The sequence below is a fragment of the Panthera tigris genome, chromosome E1 (genome assembly GCF_018350195.1).
Source record: "Panthera tigris isolate Pti1 chromosome E1, P.tigris_Pti1_mat1.1, whole genome shotgun sequence".
Lineage (NCBI taxonomy): Eukaryota > Metazoa > Chordata > Mammalia > Carnivora > Felidae > Panthera > Panthera tigris.
Window position 1 is genome coordinate 22,620,848 of NC_056673.1, and position 26,787 is coordinate 22,647,634.

A 26,787-nucleotide genomic window follows, 5' to 3' on the forward strand; every position below is an offset into this window, starting at 1 on the left:
AGGCACCATAGTTGGCCTCAGTTTCCTTAGCCCCACATCCACTGAGACCTGGAGCTCCCAGGGAGAAGGTAGGAGAGTGTTTGCTGGAAGGGCTCCAGCGGTCCTTTGGGCTGGACTCGGGAGTTGGAAGTGAGGAGATGGGGAAACAAACATCTGTTTACCAGAAATTTAAGAGGCCCGAGGAAGACAGAAGGAGGTCACTCGGGAGAGGGGCAGTTGGGAGTCAAGACGGAACTGAATGCTCCAGGGGCCCCCAAATGCTACTTACGCCCCTGGGGGCGCGGGCTCGGATCAGTTCCCAGGCAGCCGACTCCTCGTCCCCTTCCCCTGGCTGCGCCGTTCCTTGGATGCCTGGAAGGGCGGTGCGCGTGGCCGGGTCCCGTTCCCCCCGGGAGCGCGGCGCGGAGCCAGACCCTTCGTGAGAGCGCCCAGAACACGTTCGTAATAAAACTAGGATGAACGCCCTGAAAACTGACGGTGTCGCGTAAGACCTGGGTGTGAAGTCTGCAGGAGCAGACGAATCCAAAGGACAATTTCTGTTTTCTTTCACCAAAATGCCATCGCCGGGGCCCTCCGGGGTCCCCCCAAACGGCGACACCCGCGGCCAGTCTCGGGGCCCGGTCATCACCCTTTACAAATTAAAGCACCAGCAAAAGGAGGCCGAATGCAACTTCTCGCCTTGGGGCGGTGGCGAAGGCGGGGACGGGGCGGGGGAAGCGAGAAAGCGGAAGCTTTAATTTTCTGTTTCCCGCTCAAACCACCTCCTCACTACCCTAGGACAGAGCTCGAGACTGGTCGGGGCTAGTCGAGCTGGAATCCTGGGGCTGCCGGCCTTTCGAGGAAACACCTGCGGAGCGCGCTGCCAGAGCCTGGGAGGTAGGGGGCAAGGGCTGGAGCGGGGCGGGGGAGGACTGGAGGGAGCGAGGTTGTTCCCGGAACTCCGTCCCTGTTGGCGGGGGGGGGGGGGTGGGGGGGGTGGGTGGGGGGGCAGGGGGGACCTGCCAGCTTCAAAAAGTTAATCAGAAAACAGAGAAGCAACAAAAAAGATCCCCCTCTCCCTCCCCCCAAACCCCACGTGTATCCACCAAAAGTAACCAAGGTTGTTGTCCTTGCAGAACTGGGTTCCCAGGTACACAGAAATGGGACTGTTGGTTTGTCCCACTCTCTCCCTCGCGGGGCCCCTCCCCGTGAGGTATAGCCTAGTTCCCCTGGTGTAAAGCGGGCGCCTTGCAGTCAAAATCCTGGTTGCGGACTTGGGAGGTTCCGTCGCATTCTGCCGGAGGGAGGCGCTCTGCAGAGGAGAAACCTTGGCGGGTAAGGCGTCTCCCGCGCTCCTTTGCACAAATCCTGCAAGAGCTGGGCTTCTTTCCCTCCCCAGGTCTGCGCCCGTCTCCCGAGCTCCCCTGCGCTCCTTTCCCGCTCGGGAGCTTTTGCCCTGCAGTCGGTAGCAACTTCCAACGACAGGCGCACAGTGAGAGATCAGGGAGCCGGGAGGCTGGGAACGCCGAGCGAACAGGGTCCGAGGAGCGGGAGGCGCGCAGCGTCACAGCCTAGGTTTTACCACGCTGAGCTTGGTAAAATTTCCCACTGTTCAGGAGCACGAAGAACTTTAGAGGTAAGAACCACATCAGTTACTGGGGCTCCTGAAAGTGAAGCCAGCGAGGTTGTGGCCCGGGGACAAGATAGGGTCAGTGTTCATTGTATTACAAGAAGCTGCGTTCCCAGGATGCCTGTAAGCCCCTGGCTTGCAAGGTCAGTCTTCAAACAGTAACGGCGTGGGGGCAGGGTAGGAGGACTCCCAGGGCAGTCCACAAAGCCCTGTATCCCCCAACAAGTGGCTAAAAGAACTCCCGTGGATTCTGTCCAGAGAGGCTAAGCTGCGGTGAATGACTCCATTCCCCGTTTGTACATGACTGTCATAGGACGCAGAAGTGACTCCTTGCATTGGAGTGCCTAAGAGAGGGGGATGCCTAACGGTGTCCCCCCGCCCACTGATGGCAGGTCTCACAGCGAAGCCTCTACAAGGAGATGGCGGTTCTGGCTAATGTTGGCGAGGCTATGGCTGCCTTGAAAAAGGAAAGAGAAAATGGTTCCTCTTCAGTCTGCAGGGGGCAGAGGTGAGAGCTCCTGTGGCCAGATGAGCCGTTAAGCGTGATAACGTCCTGTGTCAGAAGTGTTCCTTAAAATGTCACAAGACTCTTCTTTTGTTTAAAGAAGAAGATGAAAAATCACTTTAAAAAATTAGAAGAAAAAAGAAGGGGACACCTGGGTGGCTCAGTCGGTTGAGCATCCGACTTTGGCCCAGGTCATGATCTCACAGTTGGTGGGTTCGAGCCCCGCATCAGGCTCTGTGCTGACAGCTCAGAGCCTGGAGCCTGCTTCAGATTCTGTGTCTCCCTCTCTCTGGTCACGCTCTGTCTCTCTCCCTCTCAAAAATAAATAAACATTTTTAAAAATTAAAAAAAAAGAAAATGGACAATCACAAGGTTTAGTACCTTTTGCGAATCAAAGAAGAGTGAAATGTGATGATAGGCTCCTGGCCGGAATATGAAATGCACAGGTGTTTATGCCTACCAGAAAACAGAAATGGGGCACCTGGGTGGTTCAGTTGGTTAAGCCAACAACCCTTGATTTCGGCTCAGGTCATGATCCCAGGGTTGTGGAATCCAGCCCTGCAGCTGGCTCAGTGCTGAGCCTGGAACCTGATTGAAATTCTCTCTCTGCTCCTCTCCCCCGTGTGCTTTCTCTCTCTAAAATAAAATAAAACTAAACTTAGAAAGAAAGAAAACAGTAATCAATTGCAGTATTGTTGTCATAGCAACAGGAAGTTAAGTTTACAACCATTCATAGTTATAGTATCCCTCAAGGCTAATGCACATGATCACAGGCCAGAGCAACAGTCTCTGAAGACCAGGTGTCTTAAGAGGATTCCTTTGCTAGGGGAAAAAAAAAATCAACAAGGGGAATTTTATGAAATGGAATACTTCCTGCTTTTATGCACCCGTAATGGAAGGGACAGCATTTTCTCTTATTTTGCTGAGGTAATTTTCACTGGCAATTAGGAGTGCCTGCTGTTTTCCATGCCAAACACTAGATTTCCACTGAGAAGGGAGTTGGCAGGCCTGAAAAGTGTAAATTCACAATTTGCAAGGGAAAAGACAGGGTGGGGTGGTGGTTACTAGTGAATGAATATGGGGCATGCCAAGGTGTCCTTTTGGAGTATGCACGATTTGGGGCTTCAATACCCTAGTCCTATCAAAGGTTTAGTTTCTATGGAAAAATATTAGTAATAACAGGCACATCAATTTCTACTGGTTTTTGAGCTAAGCATATTATAACAAAATATGTTTTACTTTGTTTTCACCATCATTCATACATGTAATTTTTTTAAGTTTATTTACTTATTGGAGAGAAGAGAGAGAGCATGGGGAGAAGCAGAGAGAGAGAGAGAGAGAGAGAATCCCAAGCAGGCTCTGCGCTGACAGGGCACTAACTGATCTCACTAACTGAGAGATCTTGATCTGAGCTGAAATCAAGAGTTGGATATTTAACTGACTGAGCCACCCAGGTGCCCCTCAGATATGTAATTTTTAATAGCTTTATTGGGGTATTGTTGACACGAAATAAACTACACATATATTTTTTTAAGTAAAGCTCTACACCCAATGTGGGGCATGAACTCAGACCCCAAGAACAAAAACATGTTCTACTAATTAAGCAGTCCGGTGCCCCTCAACTGCACATATTTAAAGTGTACAAGCTGGGGCACCTGGGTGGTTCAGTCAGTTAAACATCTGACTCTTGATTTCCGCTCAGGTCACGATCTCACAGTTGGTGAGTTCTAGCCCCGTGTCGGGCTCTGGGTGACAGCATGGAACGTGCTTGGGATTCTCTCTCTCTCTCTCTCTCTCTCTCTCTCTCTCTCTCTCCCTCCCTCCCTCCCTCCCTCTCTCCCTCTCTCCCTCTCCCTCTCCCTCTCCCTCTCCCTCCCCCCCCCTCTCTCTCTCTGCCCCTCCCCCACTGTTATGAACATTCAGCACAGGTCTTTGTATGGAAATATGTTTTCATTTTTCATGGGTAAATACTTAGGTGTGAAATGGCTGAGTCATATGGTAAGTGTGTGAAACTATCAAAGTCTTTTCTAAAATGGTTGTATTTATGTTCCCACCAGGAGTGTACAAGAGTTCCCTTTTCTCCATATGCTTGCCACACCTTGTATGGTTAGTCATTTTAGCTATTCTGATAAGTGAGTAGTGCTATCTCAGTGGAGTTTTATTTGCCATTTCCTAATAACTGATGATGTTGAACAATATTTCATGTACTTATTTGCTCTTCATATATCTTCTTTGGTGAAATATCTGTTCAAATCTTTTATCCATCAAAAAAATTAAAAAAAATTTTTTTAATGTTTTTATTTTATTTTTGAGAGAGGGACAGAGTGCAAGTGGGGTAGGGGCAGAGAGCGAGGGAGACAGAATGTGAAGCAGGCTCCAAGCTCTGAGCTGTCAGTGCAGAGCCTGACGCGGGGCTTGAACTATTGGACTACGAGATCATGACCTGAGCCCAAGTTGGATGCCCAACTGACTGAGCCACTCAGGTGCCCCTAAAAAAATGTTTTTAAATGTTTATTTCTTTTTGAGAGAGAGAGAGAGCGAGGGAGGGGTAGAGAGAATCCCAAGCAGGCTCTGCTCTGAGAGCTGCAAGCCCGATACGGGGCTCAAACTTACAAATGGAGAGATCGTGACCTGACCTGAGACCAAGAGTTGGATGCTTAACCAACTGAGCCACCCAGGCACCCCATTGTACTTAAAAAAAATTTTTTAATATAACTTATTTTCAAGTTAGCTAACATACAGTATATACAGTGTGCTCTTGGTTTCAGGGGTAGATTCCCGTGATTTGTTACTTATATACAACACCCAGTGCTCATCCTAACAAGTGCCTATCTCAATGCCCATCATCCATTTTCTCCTCTCCCCCGCCACCCCCATTAATCCTCCATTTGTTCTCTGTATTGGGTTTGCTTCCCTCTGTTTGAAATTATTTTCCCCCTTCCGTTCCCCCATGGCCTTCTGTTAAGTTTCTCAAGTTCCACATATGAGTGAAAACATATGATATCTGTCTTTCTCTGACTGACTTACTTCACTTAGCATAATACCCTCCAGTCCCATCCACGTTGTTGCATCCATTCTCCATTTTTAAATCGGGTTGTTTTCTTATTATTGCCTTTCAAGAATTCTGTATCTAATCTAGATACAAATGATCAGATATATCATTTGGAAATATTTTCTTCTGGTCAGGGGCTTGTATTTTCATTCTCTTAACAGGTGTCTTTCAAAAAGGTGTTCTTGAAGTCCAACATATTCATTTTCTCTTTTATGTACTGTACATTTAGTGACATCTCTAAAAAAATGTCTGCCAAGCCCAAGGTAAAAATATTTTCTCCGATGTTGTCCTCCAGAGGTTTTGAGGTCAAGAGACTGAACATACAAATGGACACTGGTCAGACCATATATGAACACAGAACTCTTGACCCACAATGCTGGAGCAACCACCTCCAGAAGCTAAACCACAGCCCATGCAGCAAAAGTGCTCAGGACTTGGTTAACAACTCCCAGATTCCCTGGTGTGTGGCCCCACTTCTAACTCAGAAGGAACCAAAGAAAGCTAAACAGGCTTCCAAACCAGTCACATAAGATGTGCCATTTCTAGTAAGCTCACTTCCAGCTTCCCTAGAAAAACAACTTCAAATCAGGGCTTACCTGGGCGAGTGCCTCCCCCCTCTTCTCTCACTATAAAGCTTCCCCAGTCCCCTGCCTGCCTCTGAGTCTCTGCCATCGCAAGTGGCTGACTCCCTTGTCACAGTGCACTCTGAATAAATAGCCTCTCATTATTCCCATTTGGGCAGTCTTCATTTATTTCCACATAGTTTCATGTTTTACATTTAGACCTGTGACACATTTTAAATAAATTTTTGTAAACGGCATCAAATATGAATTGGGGTTCATTTCTGTTGTATGTGGATGTCCAATTGTTCCAGTCCTCTTTTTTGAAAAAGTAATTACGCTTTCTCCACTCGGCATCTTTGTTGTCCATATATATGTGGGTCTATTTCCAGACCCTTTCTTCCCTGAATGTTTGTCTTTATACTGGTTCCACACTGTCTTGTTTACTATAACTGTATTATAAGGCTTGAAATCATTTAATGTTAATATTTCCATTTTATTCTTCTTTTAGAGAGATTTAAGTTTAAAATATCTTATGTATTTCCAGTGTTCTTTCTTGCTTCGTGTATATTCATTTTCCAACTAGTATCATTTTCCTGCTGCCTGAAGGCTGGCTTTTGCATTTCTTACATTGGAGTTCTACTACAAATAAATTCTTTCAGCTTTTATCAGTTTGAGAAAGTTTTTATATCACCTTCTTTTTCGATTAATTTTTAAAATTGAAATGAAACTCATAATAAAAATTAATCATTTATTTTATATTTTCTTAAAAATTTTAATGTTTATTTATTTTTGAGAGATAGAGCATGAGTGGGGGAGGGGCAGAGTGAGAGGGGGACACAGAATCCAAAGCAGGGTCTAGGCTCTGAGCTCTTAGCACAGAGCCCGATGTGGGGCTTGAACTCACAAACTGCGAGATCATGACCTGAGCTGAAGTCAGATGCTTAACTGACTAGGCCACCCAGGTGCCCTAGAATTAATCATTTTAAAATGAACAAATCAGCAGCATTTAGGACATTCACAGTATTGTACAACCGCCACCTCCATCAACCTTCAAAATATTTTCATCACACCCAGATAAAACGTCATTGAACGACTATGCACCAGCCCCCTCTTCCTCTAGCACTTGGCAATCAACCCTCTTCTTTCTGTTTCAATGACTTTATCCATTCTGTGTATTTCTCATAAATGAAATTTTACAATATGTGACTGTCTTAGTTCAGGCTGCTATGACAAAAATACCATAGACTGGGTGGCTTAAACAGTGAACATGTATTCATCACAATTCTGGAGGCTAGGAAGTCCAAGATCAAGGTATCGGCTGATCTGGTCTGGTGAGGAAAATTCCTGGTTTGCAGATAACTGCCATGGTGGAGAGAGCAGAGAGAGAGGAAGCAAGCTCTCTTGTACTTCTTCTTATCATGGCACTAGACTCATAATTAGGGTTCCACCCTCATGGCCTAATTACCTCCACAGAGTTCACAGCAGCTAAGACCATCCCCATGGGGATTAGGGTTTCAACATATGAATTCCTGGGGGGGATATAAATATACGGTCCATAGAGTGACCTTTTGTGTCTTGCTTCTTTCACTTAGGATAATGTTTTCAGGGTTCTTCCATGTTGAAGCATGTCAGTACTTAACTCCTTTTTATGGCTGAATACTATTCTATTGTGTGGTTTGTAGCACATTTTGTTTATCCATTCATGTGTTCATGGCCATTTGAGTTGTTTCCACCTTTTAACCTTTGTGAATAGTTCTGGTATGAACATTTATGACTTATTTGAGCCTAAAGGATTTGCTGGATCAGATACTAATTCTATGTTTAACTTTTGTTGTTTTTGTTGTTTTAGAGAGAGAGGGTGAATGGGGGAGGGGCAGAGTGAGATAGATGATAGATAGATAGATAGATAGATGGAAGGAAGGAAGGAAGGAAAGAAAGAAAGAAAGAAAGAAAGAAAGAAAGAAAGAAAGAAAGAAAGAAAGAAAGATAGATAGATATGTAGAGAACCTTAACCTCGATCCCCTGACCCTGGGATCATGACCTGAGCTGAAATCAAGAGTTGGACACTCAACCAACTGAGCCACGCAGGTGCCTCTACACTTAACTTTTTGAAGACTCTTCAAACTGCTTTTCACAATGACTGCTTCCTTTTTACATTCCAGCAGCAGTGATTCCTGTTTCTCTACCTCCTCACCAATACTTGTTATTTTCCTTCTATCATCATCATCATCATCATCATCATCATCATCATCATCATCATCACCATCCTGATAGGTGTGAAGTGGTATCTCATTGTGGTTTGGGTTTGTGTGTGCCTAATGACTAATGGTGTTAAGCATCTTTTCATATGCTTATTGGCAATTTGTAAATCTTCTTTGGAGAAACATCTATTCAAGTCCTTTGTCCATTTAAAAAAATGGATTGTTTGTCTTTTTGTTGTTAACTTAATTTTTGAAAAACATTTTCACTGGGTATAGAACTCTAGGTTCATAGTTTGTTTTTCTTTCATTGGTTTAAAGACGTTTATCCATTATCTTGTTTTGTTTCTGAAAAAGAACAAAACAAAACAACAACAACAAAAAATCCTAATGTCATCCTTTGTCCTTCTGTGTGTGTAATGTATCTTTTTCCTCTGGTTGCTTTTAAGATTTTTCTCGTTATCATTGGTTTTGGTCAGTTAAATGAAGATGCACTTTGGTATTGTTTTCTTTGTATTTTTAGTGCTTGGAGCTTGTTGAATATTGTGGATCTTGATCTTAATTTTTTACAAGTTACACCAAATTTGGAAAATTTTCAGCCATTTTTTCTTTTAAAATGTTTTTCTTATTTTAGAGAAGAGAGTGATCTAGTCCCTGGTACTCTATTCTGTCTGGGAGTGGGAGTCTCATGTGTGTAGTTTTGAGAGTCATAGTTTCATAAGACATAATAAGAAAATCAGTGGCCTCTTACCCTCTACTCTGCCCCCTTTTTCTGCTCTCTGGGCATCCTCTTGCCTCTTTGGCTTTTTTGTTCAGAATTACTTATATATTTCTAAACAACATGCTTATGTTTACACACCTCCCCCCCCCCACCTTAAATGCTGTCTGTTTCTGGAGATAATAACCTCCCTCATCCACATTTCACTACCCCTTTTCTCCCTACATCCTGCCAGTATGATTACGTCATCATTTCCGGTCAGAACAATATTCAGAGTTGATAATATTATGACTGTCATTTTGTTTATAGCTATGCCATGTAATCAGTTACAGGTATGGTTTTTTTTTTCCAAACAAATGTAGACTTTATTGTTTTTATTTTATTTTTTTAATATTTATTTATTTATTTTTATTTATTTTTTAATATATGAAATTTACTGTCAAATTGGTTTCCATACAACACCCAGTGCTCATCCCAAAAGGTGCCCTCCTCAATACCCATCACCCACCCTGCCCTCCCTCCCACCCCCCATCAACCCTCAGTTTGTTCTCAGTTCTTAACAGTCTCTTATGCTTTGGCTCTCTCCCACTCTAACCTCTTTTATTTTTTTTTCCTTCCCCTCCCCCATGGGTTTCTGTTACGTTTCTCAGGATCCACATAAGAGTGAAACCATATGGTATCTGTCTTTCTCTGTATGGCTTATTTCACTTAGCATCACACTCTCCAGTTCCATCCATGTTGCTACAAAAGGCCATATTTCATTTTTTCTCATTGCCACGTAGTATTCCATGGTGTATATAAACCACAATTTCTTTATCCATTCATCAGTTGATGGACATTTAGGCTCTTTCCATAATTTGGCTATTGTTGAGAGTGCTGCTATAAACATTGGGGTACAAGTGCCCCTATGCATCAGGACTCCTGTATCCCTTGGGTAAATTCCTAGCAGTGCTATTGCTGGGTCATAGGGTAGGTCTATTTTTAATTTTCTGAGGAACCTCCACACTGCTTTCCAGAGCGGCTGCACAAATTTGCATTCCCACCAACAGTGCAAGAGGGTTCCCATTTCTCCACATCCTCGCCAGCATCTATAGTCTCCTGATTTGTTCATTTTGGCCACTCTCACTGGCGTGAGGTGATATCTGAGTGTGGTTTTGATTTGTATTTCCCTGATAAGGAGCGACGTTGAGCATCTTTTCATGTGCCTGTTGGCCATCCGGATGTCTTCTTTAGAGAAGTGTCTATTCATGTTTTCTGCCCATTTCTTCACTGGGTTATTTGTTTTTCGGGTGTGGAGTTTGATGAGCTCTTTATAGATTTTGGATACTAGCCCTTTGTCCGATATGTCATTTGCAAATATCTTTTCCCATTCCGTTGGTTGCCTTTTAGTTTTGTTGGTTGTTTCCTTTGCTGTGCAGAAGCTTTTTATCTTCATAAGGTCCCAGTAATTCACTTTTGCTTTTAATTCCCTTCCCTTTGGGTATGTGCCGAGTAAGAGATTGCTACGGCTGAGGTCAGAGAGGTCTTTTCCTGCTTTCTCCTCTAAGGTTTTGATAGTTTCCTGTCTTACATTCAGGTCCTTTATCCATTTTGAGTTTATTTTTGTGAATGGTGTGAGAAAGTGGTCTAGTTTCAACCTTCTGCATGTTGCTGTCCAGTTCTCCCAGCACCATTTGTTAAAGAGACTGTCTTTTTTCCATTGGATGTTCTTTCCTGCTTTGTCAAAGATGAGTTGGCCATACGTTTGTGGGTCTAGTTCTGGGGTTTCTATTCTATTCCATTGGTCTATGTGTCTGTTTTTATGCCAATACCATGCTGTCTTGATGATTACAGCTTTGTAGTAGAGGCTAAAGTCTGGGATTGTGATGCCTCCTGCTTTGGTCTTCTTCTTCAAAATTACTTTGGCTATTCGGGGCCTTTTGTGGTTCCATATGAATTTTAGAATTGCTTGTTCTAGTTTGAAGAAGAATGCTGGTGCAATTTTGATTGGGATTGCATTGAATGTGTAGATAGCTTTGGGTAGTATTGACATTTTGACAATATTTATTCTTCCAGTCCATGAGCAGGGAATGTCTTTCCATTTCTTTATATCTTCTTCAATTACCTGCATAAGCTTTCTTTGGTTTTCAGCATACAGATCTTGTACATCTTTGGTTAGATTTATTCCTAGGTATTTTATGCTTCTTGGTGCAATTGTGAATGGGATCAGTTTCTTTATTTGTCTTTCTGTTGCTTCATTGTTAGTGTATAAGAATGCAACTGATTTCTGTACATTGATTTTGTATCCTGCGACTTTGCTGAATTCATGTATCAGTTCTAGCAGACTTTTGGTGGAGTCTATCAGATTTTCCATGTATAATATCATGTCATCTGCAAAAAGCGAAAGCTTGACTTCATCTTTGCCAATTTTGATGCCTTTGATTTCCTTTTGTTGTCTGATTGCTGATGCTAGGACTTCCAGCACTATGTTAAACAACAGCGGTGAGAGTGGGCATCCCTGTCGTGTTCCTGATCTCAGGGGAAAAGCTCTCAGTTTTTCCCCATTGAGGATGATGTTAGCTGTGGGCTTTTCATAAATGGCTTTTGTGATCTTTAAGTATGTTCCTTATATCCCGACTTTCTCAAGGGTTTTTATTAAGAAAGGGTGCTGGATTTTGTCAAAGGCCTTTTCTGCATCGATTGACAGGATCATATGGTTCTTCTCTTTTTTTTTGTTAATGTGATGTATCACGTTGATTGATTTGCGAATGTTGAACCAGCCCTGCATCCCAGGAATGAATCCCACTTGATCATGGTGAATAATTCTTTTTATATGCTGTTGAATTCGATTTGCTAGTATCTTATTGAGAATTTTTGCATCCATATTCATCAGGGATATTGGCCTGTAGTTCTCTTTTTTTACTGGGTCTCTGTCTGGTTTAGGAACCAAAGTAATACTGGCTTCATAGAATGAGTCTGGAAGTTTTCCTTCCCTTTCTATTTCTTGGAATAGCTTGAGAAGGATAGGTATTATCTCTGCTTTAAACGTCTGGTAGAACTCCCCTGGGAAGCCATCTGGTCCTGGACTCTTATTTGTTGGGAGATTTTTGATAACCGATTCAATTTCTTTGCTGGTTATGGGTCTGTTCAAGCTTTCTATTTCCTCCTGATTGAATTTTGAAAGACTGTGGGTGTTTAGGAATTTGTCCATTTCTTCCAGGTTGTCCAATTTGTTGGTATATAATTTTTCATAGTATTCCCTGATAATTGTTTGTATCTCTGAGGGATTGGTTGTAATAATTCCATTTTCATTCATGATTTTATCTATTTGGGTCATCTCCCTTTTCTTTTTGAGAAGCCTGGCTAGAGGTTTGTCAATTTGGTTTATTTTTTCAAAAAACCAACTCTTGGTTTCGTTGATCTGCTCTACAGTTTTTTTAGATTCTATATTGTTTATTTCTGCTCTGATCTTTATTGTTTCTCTTCTTCTGCTGGGTTTAGGCTGCCTTTGCTGTTCTGCTTCTAGTTCCTTTAGGTGTGCTGTTAGATTTTGTATTTGGGATTTTTCTTGTTTCTTGAGATAGGCCTGGATTGCGATGTATTTTCCTCTCAGGACTGCTTTCGCTGCATCCCAAAGCGTTTGGATTGTTGTATTTTCATTTTCGTTTGTTTCCATATATTTTTTAATTTCTTCTCTAATTGCCTGGTTGACCCACTCATTCTTTGGTAGGGTGTTCTTTAACCTCCATGCTTTTGGAGGTTTTCCAGACTTTTTCCTGTGGTTGATTTCAAGCTTCATAGCATTGTGGTCTGAAAGTATGCATGGTATGATTTCAATTCTTGTAAACTTATGAAGGGCTGTTTTGTGACCCAGTATATGATCTATCTTGGAGAATGTTCCATGTGCACTCGAGAAGAAAGTATATTCTGTTGCTTTGGGATGCAGAGTTCTAAACATATCTGTCAAGTCCATCTGATCCAATGTGTCATTCAGGGCCCGTGTTTCTTTATTGACCGTGTGTCTAGATGATCTATCCATTTCTGTAAGTGGGGTGTTAAAGTCCCCTGCAATGACCACATTGTTATCAATAAGGTTGCTTATGTTTATGAGTAATTGTTTTATATATCTGGGGGCTCCGGTATTCCGCGCATAGACATTTATAATTGTTAGCTCTTCCTGATGGATAGACCCTGTGATTATTATATAATGCCCTTCTTCATCTCTTGTTACAGCCTTTAATTTAAAGTCTAGTTTGTCTGATATAAGTATGGCTACTCCAGCTTTCTTTTGGCTTCCAGTAGCATGATAAATAGTTCTCCATTCCCTCACTCTCAATCTAAGGGTGTCCTCAGATCTAAAATGAGTCTCTTGTAGACAGCAAATAGATGGGTCTTGTTTTTTTATCCATTCTGATACCCTATGTCTTTTGGTTGGTGCATTTAATCCATTTACATTCAGTGTTATTATAGAAAAATACGGGTTTAGAGTCATTGTGATGTCTGTATGTTTTATGCTTGTAGCGATGTCTCTGGTACTTTGTCTCACAGGATCCCCCTTAGGATCTGGTAGGGCTGGTTTCGTGGTGACAAATTCCTTCAGTTTTTGTTTGTTTGGGAAGACCTTTATCTCTCCTTCTATTCTAAATGACAGACTTGATGGATAAAGGATTCTCGGCTGCATATTTTTTCTGTTTAGCACACTGAAGATATCGTGCCAAGCCTTTCTGGCCTGCCAAGTTTCAAAGGAGAGATCAGTCACGAGTCTTATAGGTCTCCCTTTATATGTGAGGGCACGTTTATCCCTTGCTGCTTTCAGAATTTTCTCTTTATCCTTGTATTTTGCCAGTTTCACTATGATATGTCGTGCAGAAGATCGATTCAAGTTACGTCTGAAGGGAGTTCTCTGTGCCTCTTGGATTTCAATGCCTTTTTCCTTCCCCAGTTCAGGGAAGTTCTCAGCTATAATTTCTTCAAGTACCCCTTCAGCACCTTTCCCTCTCTCTTCCTCCTCTGGGATACCAATTATGCGTATATTATTTGTTTTTAGTGTATCACTTAGTTCTCTAATTTTCCCCTCATACTCCTGGATTTTTTTATCTCTCTTTCTCTCAGCTTCCTCTTTTTCCATAACTTTATCTTCTAGTTCACCTATTCTCTCCTCTGCCTCTTCAATCCGAGCTGTCGTCATTTCCATTTTGTTTTGCATTTCGTTTAAAGTGCTTTTCAGCTCCTCGTGACTGTTCCTTAGTCCCTTGATCTCTGTAGCAAGAGATTCTCTGCTTCCTCTCTACTGTTTTCAAGCCCAGCGATTAATTTTATGACTATTATTCTAAATTCACTTTCTGTTATATTATTTAAATCCTTTTTGATCAGTTCATTAGCTGTTGTTATTTCCTGGAGATTCTTCTGAGGGGAATTCTTCCGTTTGGTCATTTTGGATATCCCTGGAGTGGTGAGGACCTGCAGGGCACTTCCCCTGTGCTGTGGTGTATAACTGGAGTTGGTGGGCGGGGCCGCAGTCCGACCTGATGTCTGGCCCCCAGCCCACCGCTGGGGCCACAGTCAGACTGGTGTGTGCCTTCTCTTCCCCTCTCCTAGGGGCGGGATTCACTGTGGGGTGGGGTGGCCCGTCTGGGCTACTTGCACACTGCCAGGCTTGTGTTGCTGGGGATCTGGCGTATTAGCTGGGGTGGGTAGGCAAGGTGCACGGGGGCTGGAGGGGCAGGCTTAGCTCGCTTCTCCTTAGGTGATCCACTTCAGGAGGGGCCCTGTGGCAGCGGGAGGGAGTCAGATCCGCTGCCGGAGGTTTGGCTCCGCAGGAGCACAGCGTTGGGTGTTGCGCGGAGCGAGCAAGTTCCCTGGCAGGAAATGGTTCCCTTTGGGATTTTGGCTGGGGGATGGGCGGGGGAGATGGCGCTGGCGCCTTTGTTCCCCGCCAAGCTGAGCTCTGCCGTCAGGGGGCTCAACAGCTCTCCCTCCCTTTGTCCTCCAGCCTTCCCGCTTTCTGAGCAGAGCTGTTAACTTATGACCTCCCAGACGCTAAGTCGCGCTTGCTGTCGGAACACAGTCCGTCCGGCCCCTCCGCTTTTGCCAGCCAGACTCGGGGGCTCTGCTTGGCCGGCGAGCCGCCCCTCTGCCCCGGCTCCCTCCCGCCAGTCCGTGGAGCGCGCACCGCCTCGCCGCCCTTCCTACCCTCTTCCGTGGGCCTCTAGTCTGCGCTTGACTCCTGAGACTCCGTTCTGCTAATCCTCTGGCGGTTTTCTGGGTTCTTTAGGCAGGTGTAGGTGGAATCTAAGTGATCAGCAGGACGCGCGGTGAGCCCAGCGTCCTCCTACGCCGCCATCTTCCCAGGATCTACCACAGGTATGGTTTTTGATACTATTTTTCATTTTGTTCTTAGAGTTATTGTCTTATATTTGTATTTACATGTTTTCCCAAGTCCCTATTACTAATTCAGCCCCAAACTCTCTACCTCTTCAGCTAACACATGAAGCATCCCATTGGTTGTATAGTGTCCATCCACTGAAGCCTGAAGCCACTTGTTCCCATTTTGGATAGTGATCCTCTAGGCCTGCCCCACAGCTGTCGTTCTGGGGTCCCATCCAGAGGACTGTGTTGGCTTCTTTTTTTTTTAATTTAAATTTTAGTTAGTCAGCATACAGTGCAATATTGGTTTCAGGGGTAGAATTCATCACTTACATACAACATGCAGTACTCATCACAGGTGCCCTGCTTAATCTCCATCACCCATCTAGCCCATCTCCTACTCATCTGCCTCCATCAACCCTCAGTTTGTTCTCTACAGTTAAGGGTCTCTTGTGGTTTGTTTCTCTCTCTTCTCTTCCCCTCCTTCCCATATGTTCTTCTGTTTTTTTCCTTAAATTCCACATCTGAGGGAAATCATAGGTATTTGTCTTTCACTGATTGACTTATTTCACTTAACGTAATACATTCTAGCTCCATCTACGACATTGCAAATGGCAAGAGTTCATTCTTTTTGATGGCTGAGTAATATTCCATTACATATATGTATACATATACATATATATTTAAATATTTTTTTTACTGTTTATTCATTTTTTTGATAGAGACAGAGAGTGAGTGGGGGAGGGGAAGAGAGAGAGGGAGACAGAATCTGAAGCAAGCTCCAGGCTCTGAACTAACAGCACAGAGCCCGACATGGGGCTTGAACTCATGGACCATGACATCATGACCTGAGCTGAAGTCGGACACAACCGACTGAGCCACCCACGCGCCCCTATATATATATATCTTCTTAATCCGTTCATCAGCTGATGGACATTTGGGCTCTCTCCATAGTTTGGCTATTGTTGATCATATTGCTATAATCATTGGGGTGCATGTAGCCCTTCAAATCTGTATTTTTGTATCCTTTGGGTAAATACCTAATAGTGCAATTGCTGGATCATAGGGTAGTTCTATATTTAGTTTCTTGAGGAAACTCCCTACTGTTCTCCAGTGTGGCTGCACTAGTTTGCATTGCTACCAACAGTGCAAGAGGGTTCCCCTTTCTCCACATCCTCACCAACACCTGTTGTATCTTGTTAATTTTAGTCATGCTGACAGGAGTGAGTTGCTATCTCATCATGGTTTTGATTTGTATTTCCCTGATGATGTTTCCCTGATGATGAATGATGTCGAGCATCTTTTCATGTGTCTGTTAGCCATCTGTGTGTCTTCTTTGGAAAAAGGTCTATTCATGTCTTCTGCCCATTTCTTAACTGGGGTTGTTTGTATTTTGGGGGTTGGGTTTGATAAGTTCTTTACAGATTTTGAGTACTAACCGTTTATCAGGTATGTCATTTGTAAATTTCTTATCCCATTTGGTAGGCTGCCTTTTAGTTTTGTTGATTGTTTCCTTCACTGTGCAGAAGCTCTTTATCTTGGTGAAATCCTGATAGTTCATGTTTGGTTTTGTTGCCCTTATCTCCAGCAATGTGTCTAGTAAGAAGATGCTACAGTTGTGGTCAAAGACGTTGCTGCCTGTGTTCTCCTCTAGAATTTTTATGTTTTCCTGTTTCACATTTAGGACTTTCATCCATTTTTAATTTATTTTTGTTTATGGTGTAAGAAGTTTCATTCTACTGCATGCTGCCATCCAATTTTCCCAGCACCATTTGTTGAAGAGATTGTCTTTTTTTTCCATTGGATATTCTTTCCTGCTTTCTCGAAGGTGAGTTGACCATATAGTTGTGGGTTCATTTCTGGGTTTTCTATTCTGTTCCATTAATCTATGTGTCTGTTTTTGTGCCAGTACCATACTGTCTTGATGACTATAGCTTTGCAGTACAGCTTGAAATCCAGAATCGTGATACCTCCAGCTTTAATTTTCTTTTTCAGGATTGCTTTGGCTATTTGGGGTCTTTTGTGGTTCCATACAAATTTTAGGACTTTTTGTTCTAGCTCTATGAAAAATGCTGTTGGTATTTGGATAGGGACTACATTAAATGTGTAGATTACTTTGGGTAATATAGACATTTTCACAATGTTTGTTCTTCCAATCCATGAGCATGGATAACTTTTCCTTTTCTTTGTGTCCCCTTCAAATTCTTTCATTAGTGTTCTATAGTTTTCAGAGTATGGATTGTGTTTTCTTCTCTCTCTCTCGGGTTTCTGTCTTTGGTTTCCTGCAACCTGTTTTTGAGGAAGGAAGCTGGATGAGGAGATAGCAGAACATCTTGGTTCACAAAGAACTGTCTTTTGATGGAGACCTGTGTAATTATGTGTGAGTTGGTCTAGTCACTCCTTCTTTTTACTCAACTGCTACCAAAGAGTTAAAGATAAGCAGCTGCAGAAATGTGCATCCCTCACACTGCCCTTCCATCATGAGGTGTGGTTGTCAAGATGGTGTGTGCACACTTTCACTCAGCTTTACCTCTTCTGAGATTCCCTGTTGTCACTTAAAGTTTAGGAAATGCCAAAAGCCCACCTCAACCTGCCAGCTGGGTTGATCCAAACAGTCAATAATTTGTCCGTTTCTAATAAATTATGTATGTGTGTGTATATGTATATACTTACATATATATATATATATATATATATATATATATACTTACATATATGTATATACTTACATATGTATATACTTATATATGTATATACTTACATATATGTAAAACTTACATATATATATGTAAGTTTTCATGAGATGAGAACTTCTTGAACGAGGGAAAGCTTAAAGATCTGTTCCATAGCAACAATCCAAGAATAGCCCAGTCTCAGTGAGAGGAGAAGGAGCACCGAGAAAATCAATACACATCAACACACCCCGGGGACACCACTGACAGTGAAAGCTTTCTGGTTGCATTGCAGCCCCCGTCCTCATGTATCTTTGCACAATTTCTACTTTTCTGCAGGTGATCTGGGAGACTTTGCCACTCAGAGATCATGGCACAAACAGTTACTAAAATCACAGCGTCAAAATAGTCTCTTGATCATTTCTCGGGGTCAGTGGGCTTCCAGTAGACTTAGCTCCTCCCCTTGGCCTCTGCACTTATTTCATGCACGAAAGTGGCTTCAAACTCTGTGTGCATAAATGAAGTGACCAACTTCAGAAGAGTGGCCTCAAAGTGTCCGTTTTCCCACCTCCCCTATGCTTGTCCTCTTCTAATCGTTCTGTCTTCCTGTTTCTTATATTTCAGGGTAGGAAAAGGACCTGTGCTGAGAAGATGAGTCTCAAGGTTGATTTGGAAACAAACTTTGCCGAATGTGTCTTAAATGCAGGAAAGATCATCCTTGGGGATACACAAAGGAAAGAAATGAATCCTGAATTGCGGAAAAAACAGAGGAAAAACATCTTGAAAGCAATATGTGCTCTGCTGAATTCTGGTGGCGGAGTGGTCAAGGCTGAGATTGAGAACAAAGACTACAATTATGAAATCCATGGAGTAGGCCTGACGATGCCTTCAATTTTTAAAGGCTATTTAGATGAGATGCAGCAGGGAGAACTCTTTTTGATTTTTGTGAGATCCTGGAACGCAGATGCCTCTGGTGTACGAATCGCTACCTTGTGCTCCAATTTGTGCTATAGATACAGAGCATCTACTGATGTCATGGATTCTAAGGAAGCATTGGCATTCCTCAAAGGGAAAACTCAGACTCTTAGGAATACTGATTCCAGTTCATTAAGTCCACACAAAGTTCAGGTTGGTGTGCGAAACGAGTATAACATAAGGGCCTCAGCTGCTGCTGTATTCGCTAGAACTCAGCTTCAGTACCTAGAAAAGCTCAACTTTACTAATTCCCTCCACGTTGAATTTAAAATGTTCTCAACAGAGGAGTCACAGTGCTTTCACCAGAGTCTCCCCAGTTGTGTTTCTGCATTTGCAAACACTGAAGGAGGGTATATATTTTTTGGTGTGCATGATGAGACCCATGAAGTCATTGGATGTGAAAAGGAGAAAATAGATCTTGACATGTTGAAGGCTTGTATTGATTCCTGTATTAGGAATCTCCCTGTCCATCATTTCTGTACACAGAAGCATGAGTTAAAATATGCTGTCAAATTCCTTGAAGTACACAATCAGGGGACCCTTCATGGATATGTCTGTGCAGTCAAGGTGGAACAATTTTGCTGTGCAGTGTTTTCCAAGATGCCCAGTTCCTGGCAGGTGAAGGACAATTGTGTGAAACAGCTGGACGCGAAGCAATGGATAGCTTGGATGATGGAAGCCGACCCAGGTCAGGGAGCAGAATCCACAATGATTATAATGTTCATTTGGGGGGACAGAAGGGGAGAGGTGAGGAGGGAGGAACTAGGGTATTATTTCAAGATCTAGGCAAAGAAAAGCACTGTCTTAATTGCACATGCCTGATTTGTGATTTCCGATAGATACAGTTGGTAGGTCACTGCACTTCACTCCCTCTGCCTGTCTTGAATACCCTGCATTCAGCAAAAAGATGTTGCCCTGGGCTAATAGACCTACCAGAGGTTGGTGCAGGGGGCTGTCTGACCTAGTAATTTTTATTTTCACTCCCTTTCTTGTGTTCATTTTGAAGTCTCTTCTTTACCTTTCTGAATATGAACTCCTTTAATTATTCAGGAAATTCTTTTTCACGTGCACATATGTGTCATCTTTAACCCAACTGTCACTTTCCGTTCTTGGTCCCTGGAATAAATATTCTCCCTTTCTCATCGCCCCTCTTCCATTCTGAACCCAAACACAACTAGTCCGTGGCTAGCTCTCTCCTTTCCTACTTTTCCTTTTCAAAGTGAACATGTGCTACTCACCAAGAATGATAAGCCAGAGTAGTGTTGGTGATGTACATCCCACTTGGAAAAAGAAAGTCCAAGATGAAATTAGACAAAATAAATTAATGGTAACATCTTCAAAAGTCCACAAAAATAAAGAACATTTCAGAGTCTTCTCAGAAATATGTATCCATTGAACTTCATTCCTTCTTTTTAAAAAATTTTTATTTATTTATTTTGAGAGGGATAGAGAGAGCACATGAGCAGGGGAGAGAGGTGAGGTGGGGGGGGGAGAGAGAGAGAGAGAGAGAGAGAGAGAGAGAGAGAGAGAGAATCTCAAGCAGGCTCCATGCTCAGTGTGAAGCCTAATGTGGGGCTCAATCTCATGACCATGAGATCATGGCCTGAGTCGAAATCAAGAGTTGGATGCTTAACCAGCTGAGCCACCCAGCACCCCAAACTTTATACTTTCTAATTGTATTTTTAAAATGTAAGCATTCTAAAAAATAAAACATGAGTTTCAATAGAATACAATTAAAATGAAAACTATTGCTCCATGTAGTACCTCACCCTGCCCAAGATATCAATAAACTTTCTTGAGTTGACTCAGAATGTATACACAAGGATCTGTGGGCCAAGGCTTTGGGTTCTAAGACAAAGTGAAAGACTACAACACAGCTTAGCTATAATTTGGAGTCTGCATTTTTGCATATTGAACTGTTACTTCTTACTTCCTAAGATCTTTCCAGATTTTCTGAGATGGTCCTTGCATTGAGTTTGTCATCCACTACACCTCGCAGCAGGACTGTGTGCACTCATAAGAATTTTGAATGTCTGGAAGCACAGCAAAAACGTTACTTTCCAGGTAATTCATGTCTGGTTGCTTTGGAACATGTTGGTTGTTCATTCATATGAAAAAAACCCTGGACTCCTATTTATATTATAGAAAAAAAATCAATTCCAGAAGGTTTAAGGACTTAAATGTCAGAAACAAACCCTTGAAACTTTAGTAGATGTACACAAATAATTTTGCATCATTGAGGTAGGACAGGATTTCCTACACTAGACCTAAAAATATTAACCTTAAACAAGAAGATTGATAAATTTCACCACACTAAAATTAAGAACTTATGTTACTCAAAAGATACCTTAAAGAGAGTGAAAGAATCCATGACAAACTTGAAGAAGATTATGAAATCCATGCAGTTGACAAAGGACTGGTATCAAGAATATATAAAGAACTTACAAAACTTGTTAAAAGCACAAACCACCCCGTAGACAAATACACAGTAGTTATAAAGATGTATTTCTCCGAAAAGGAAACACGCATGTCCAATAAACTTAGGAAGGGCTGTTCAAGCTATCGGGATGAGTGAAATGCACTTCAAAACCACAAGTAGATACCATCCTACACTATTTAACTGAAATAACAGATGTTGGAGACGTTCTGGGTAATCAGAATCTTTTTTTTTAGCGAGATACAGAAAGAACGTGAGCGGGGAGAAGAGCAAAGGGAGAGAGAGAATCCCAAGCAGGCTCCATGCTCAGCATGTAGCCCAATGCGGGGCTCAGTCCCACTACCCTGGGATCATGACCCAAGCAGAAATCAAGAGTTGGATGCTCAACCAATTGAGACACTCCAGCGCCCCTAATCAGGATTTTTGTACATTGCTGCTATGAATTAAATTGGGTTGATCCCTTTAGACTAAATTGGTCATTTGGATATTATGCCAGTCAGTAACTTTTTCTAGTTTCTAGGGAAGCATGTGTACATATGCATCAAGAGATGTCTAAAATTGGAGAGATCCCCGTGACTGCTCTAGGTTACTATTCGTATTGTAGTATACTCACCTAGTGGAATACTATTCAGCAGTGAAAATGAATGTACTACAAATATATACAAGCATAAGGCTGAATCTGAGTGACATAAGTCTGTCTTGTCATGACGTTACTCATAGATTTACCCAATTCTTTTATCGATTGTGTAGTGTTTCGTAGTATCCCTAAACATAGATGTTACTAATTTTAGCTGCTTTTATTGTAAAATATACTATACGTACAGAAAGTACGTTGGGTGTAGAGATTACTTAACTAAATTCAAACTTTAAAAAAGAATAATTTGTACACAGCAAAACCTGTGTAACCACCACATAGGTCAAAAAATAGAACTTTGCAAACTACCCTGCTACCCACTTCTTTAACCAGTCCTTTCTTTGATGGAATTTTATATGACACCTAATTTTTTTCTATTTTCAACAATGCTACAATATACATTTTTCTAAAAATGCCTTGAGGTGTTCCTTAAAGATAAATTCCAAGTAGTAACAATTGCTTGTACCCTTCGGTGAACGTTGCCAAATCGTAATTCAAAACATAGACCAGAATCCACCAAATGGTATTATCATGGCATTTCTCTTCTAGAAGAAGCTTGGAATCATTTTGTTCCACCTAAAAGAAAAGGACACGTGGAGATTATTGTGATGGCAACCACATGAAATTGATAAATGACTTTGGGAAGAATTGTCATTTTTATAACAGTGAATTTCCTCATAGGTGAACATGGGATGTTTGGCCATTTATTAAAGTCTTCTTTTACTATATTTCATCAAACCCAAGGAAACAATATTGTATTATTATTTTATTTACCACGAATAAAGAAAATATTGCCAATTAAATTAGAAGATGTATCTTGATTTCAGAGATATTAAAGTACACTTATAATCAGTGAAATAGGTTACATCTCTTGATTGTTTCGGTTTTATCTATATTGTTGCTATATATGTCAACTTTTATTCCTAGAATGATAAGTCAGCCAGAGAAAGACAAATACCATATGACTTCACTCCTACGTGGAATTTAAGCAAGAAAGCAAACAAAGAAAAAAAAGAGGCAAACCAAAAAACAGACTCTTAACTATAGAGAACAAACTGGTGACTATGAGAGGGGAGGGGTGGGGGATGGGTGGAATAGGTGATGGGCGTTAAGAGTCACTTATGATGAGCATTGAGTAATGTATAGAATTGCGAAATCACTGTATTGCACACCCGAAACTAGTGTAATACTATATTCTAACTACCCTAGAATTAAAAAGTTTAAATTTATTACTAGAAGGAGATCCTTATATGATAATAATTTCTGATTGTGAATTGCTGGCATTTAGGAAAGCTCTTAGCTTTAAAATATACATTATACCATTTCCAAACATTTTACTTAATAATCGTATTAATGTAAAACCAAAGGTAGTTTTGAACTAACCTTTCCTATGTTTATATGTTATTCCTTTACTTAGTTGAAATCATTGCTCAATAATTTGAAAATGATGTTAGATTAAAATAGGAGGAGGAGGAGGAGCCCTTAGTTTAGCCCATTGTATAGAAAATAACTTTAGTATTTGTCTGAGCCCAGACCAATGGTACTGGTGTGTCCAGATTACTTCCTGGATACTTGATGTACCACAGTTATCTTAAACTGAACATTTCCAAAATCAGTCTTCCATGCTGACAATCTTCTACTTGTTCTGTATATTCTGAATATTAATCTGTATGAAGTATTCTTTTTCTGCCATTTCTTCCACATTGTGTCTATGAATTGGAGAGTCCATCCTCCATCCAGCCAATCACAGAAATCTGGATTCATGCTTGTGTCTTCCATCTACCCTGAATTTAAAATTTAAATTTTGTGTTTATTTTTTTCCTGGGGAGAAGGTTCATAGATTTTGTTAGAGTCCCGATTTGGGCTTGTGATGCCAAAAGTTTCAAGAACTCTTTTTATACATATAAAACACCTAAATCTTTTTAAAAAATACTTATAAAAATTAATTTTTAAAATTTACATATATAAAATGGGCTTTTTTCTTAAAGAATTCTAAAGGTATAGATTCATGTAACCACCACCAGAGTAAAGACACAGAATAGTTCCATCACCCAAAAAAGGCCCCTTCATTCTGCCCTTTGTGGTCAAAATTCTCCAATCCCTAACCCTTAGCAGCCGTTGATCTATTTTCCATCCCTATAATTTTGCCTTTCACAAAATGTCGTGTAGGACACCTCATATAGTTTATAACCGATGATAGGTGTTTCTTCCTGATTTATGGAGACATAATTGGCATATAACATCATCTATATAAGGTGTACAGCATGGGGTTTTTTCCCCTATTTTTAAAAAAATCTTTCATTTTTTAAAGTAATCTCTACATCCCACACGGGGCTCAAACTCACACCCCCAAGATCAAGAGTTGCATGCTACACCACCTGAGCCAGCTGGGAGCCCCCAAAATGATTTTTTTCAAACCTGTACATATTACACAATGATGACCACAATAAAGTTAGCTAACATACCCATCACTTCACATAATTACCATACGTGTGTGTGTGTGTGTGTGTGTGTGTGTGTGTGTGTGTTGAGAACATTTACGTTCTCTCTTAGCAGCTTTCACATATATCACACAGTATTGTTAACCCTAGTCAGCGTTGCCAGGTGCTAAGATAGCACCATAAGGCCTTTTTCTCCATCCTCATTTCCTCTTTTGTGCCTTTCACTTTAGACATCACAACACAAACTTCTTGGAGGTGCTTGCATGAGTTTCTTGTCTTGTGCTTTACTCATGAGTCCCCTGTTGCCTATCTCTCCATTCTCGCATCCTTCAGAGGGCTAACTCACAGCCATCCCTTAAGCAGCTCCGGTGTATCCTTCTTCAGAAAGACTTTCACATTTTCTTTTTTCCTGAGGGCTCCCTCTCCTTGGTGATTGCATAATGCTCTGTGCACTTCTTGCCCATTGCATTTACCACTTTGTATAATTATTGTTTGTCTCTGTTATGCCAGTCACTTATCATCTCCATTGGACCGGGAATTGTTTTATTTCCTATCACTAATGCATCCTTATGCTGACACGTGGTTGGGCTCAAATGTGGATTGAATCTATTACGGATAATGATGATTCTAGCTTGTTTGCAGATTCTCGAATTTATTCCAATTCTTTTCCTGTTTAGTATTACCAGACAGAATGGTGTATACACCAGAAAGCATCTACAAGGAGCTGTTCTCAACACATAAAGGACTCAAAAACTTAATAAATAAGGAAATGCGCTCTTTCTCTCAAGGAATATTGATATTCTCTCGAAGCTGGGCTGTGGACGTGGGTCTGCAAGAGAAGCAGGGAGTCATCTGTGATGCTCTTCTGCTTTCCCAGAACAACACCCCACGCCTCTACACTATCCTCAGTGAGTGTGACCCAAGCTGGAAGGGCTACTCTAGGACAGTCGCCCGCGTCTTAAAACAGACGCTGGTGAACACAGGTGGCTACACTGGGAAATTGTGTGTCACTCCCTTGATCTTCCTACTGAATCCTGATAATACAGCAACGACTCTTCATGATTTGGATTTGCAAATTTACCCCAACTCCTATAACCTTAGGACCACCCAGCACATGGAAGCTCTGTTACGGTCCCTTGTGATAGTCTTGCTCGGATTCCGATCTTTCTTAAGTGAAGAGCTGGGCTCTGAGGTTTTCAGCCTCCTCACAGATAAACAGTATGAGTTGCTTTCAAAGAACATTCGCATGACTAGAGAGCTGTTTGTTCATGGCTTACCTGGATCAGGGAAGACCATCCTGGCTCTTAGGATAATGGAGAAGATCAGGAATGTGTTTCACTGTCAACCAGATGATATTCTTTACATCTGTGAAAATCAGCCTCTGAAGAATTTTGTGAGGTATGCAGCCTAACTCTAATGATTTTTTAAAAATAATTTTGGTGTGGTTTTAAGTTCGCATGTGAAAAGTCATATTGTAATGACTAGGTCCAGATGTGTTTAAGAGTATAATTGGCTTCCTTTGTTTGAGTGGGGTAACTTGACTGTGTTTCTCTACATTTTCAGCCAGAGACATGTCTGCCAGGCAGTGACCCGGAAAACCTTCATGAAAAATGACTTCCAAAAGATTAAGCACATCATCATCGATGAAGCTCAGAATTTTCGCACTGAGGATGGAGACTGGTATGAGAAGGCAAAAGCCATCACTCAGAGAAAAAAGGATTGCCCAGGAATTCTCTGGATCTTTCTAGACTACTTTCAGACTACCCACTTGAGCTCCAGTGGCCTCCCTGCTCTCACAGCCCAGTATCCAAGAGAAGAGCTCACCAGAGTGATCCGTAATGCAGATCCAATAGCCAAATACCTACAAGAAGTAATGCAGGAGGTCAGAGAAAATCCTCCATGTAACATCCCGCCTGCGTCCCTGGAGATGGTTCATAAAGCTGAATGGGCTCAGGGTATTCCGGGCTACGTGGAGATTATGGAGTACTTGGACATGGAAGATATGGTGTTCCAAGTAGCAAAGAAATGCCACTTTCTCTTTAGGAATGGTTATTCTCCCAAGGACATTGCTGTGCTTTTCAGCAAAGCAAGTGAAGTGGAAATATATAAAGATAAGCTTCTAAGAGCAATGAGGAAAAGAAATACATCTCAGCTCGATGGGGAATCTGATCTTTTAGTACAGATCCAAGATGCATCGGATATCATGGCCAATCACATCGTGTTGGACAGTGTCCGTCGATTTTCAGGCCTGGAAAGAAACATCGTGTTTGGGTTCAACCTAACAGCTGAGCCAGATATTTTCCATAATCTTCTGCTCTGTCTGGCTTCCAGGGCAAAGAAACATCTCTATATTCTGAAGGTTCCTATTTGACAGGAAGATCCCAGGCTAAGAAACAATTAGGTAGCTCTCATCTCTAGTTAACCATGAAACTATTTGATCTAAACATTGAATTATCGAGTATTTTATGAGCACTCACTCTGAGCCATGTACTCTCCTAGGTGCTGGGGATCAGGGGTAGGGTATCAAACTAGGCAGACAAGATTTCTTCTTTAGGGCAGAGGTAAATCACAGACAAGTAAACAAATACAAGTACAAGACATTTCAGATAGGGGCACCTGGTTGGCTCAGTCAGTTAAG

The 26,787-nt window shown here is 41.8% G+C and overlaps 1 protein-coding gene across 7 annotated transcripts; it reads left to right on the top strand.

Annotated features, from left to right (window-relative positions):
* The first annotated feature begins 769 nt into the window (after positions 1-769).
* Positions 770-26,787, top strand: LOC102962978 (schlafen family member 5). Of its 7 annotated transcripts, none has more exons than XM_042966791.1 (6): positions 770-876; positions 1,379-1,615; positions 18,287-19,325; positions 20,576-20,701; positions 24,827-25,547; positions 25,713-26,787. In XM_042966791.1, the coding sequence occupies exons 3-6, from the start codon at positions 18,314-18,316 to the stop codon at positions 26,518-26,520; spliced, it is 2,667 nt and encodes an 888-aa protein (XP_042822725.1). In that variant the 5' UTR covers positions 770-876; positions 1,379-1,615; positions 18,287-18,313; the 3' UTR covers positions 26,521-26,787. The 7 variants fall into 7 exon arrangements, with proteins under 7 accessions (XP_042822725.1, XP_042822727.1, XP_042822726.1 ...); XM_007096052.3 differs by lacking the exons at positions 770-876; positions 1,379-1,615 and adding exons at positions 14,954-14,987; positions 16,717-16,818; XM_042966790.1 differs by lacking the exons at positions 770-876; positions 1,379-1,615 and adding exons at positions 14,955-14,987; positions 16,675-16,818.

What these genes read in the sequence shown, in the direction of transcription:
- LOC102962978 (XM_042966791.1), top strand. Translation starts at nt 18,314, where the DNA reads ATGAGTCTCAAGGTTGATTTGGAAACAAACTTTGCCGAATGTGTCTTA. An exon ending in GCAAAAACGTTACTTTCCAG is followed by an intron (nt 20,702 to 24,826) that starts GTAATTCATGTC and finishes TTTCCTGTTTAG; the next exon opens with TATTACCAGACAGAATGGTG. An exon ending in CCTCTGAAGAATTTTGTGAG is followed by an intron (nt 25,548 to 25,712) that starts GTATGCAGCCTA and finishes CTACATTTTCAG; the next exon opens with CCAGAGACATGTCTGCCAGG.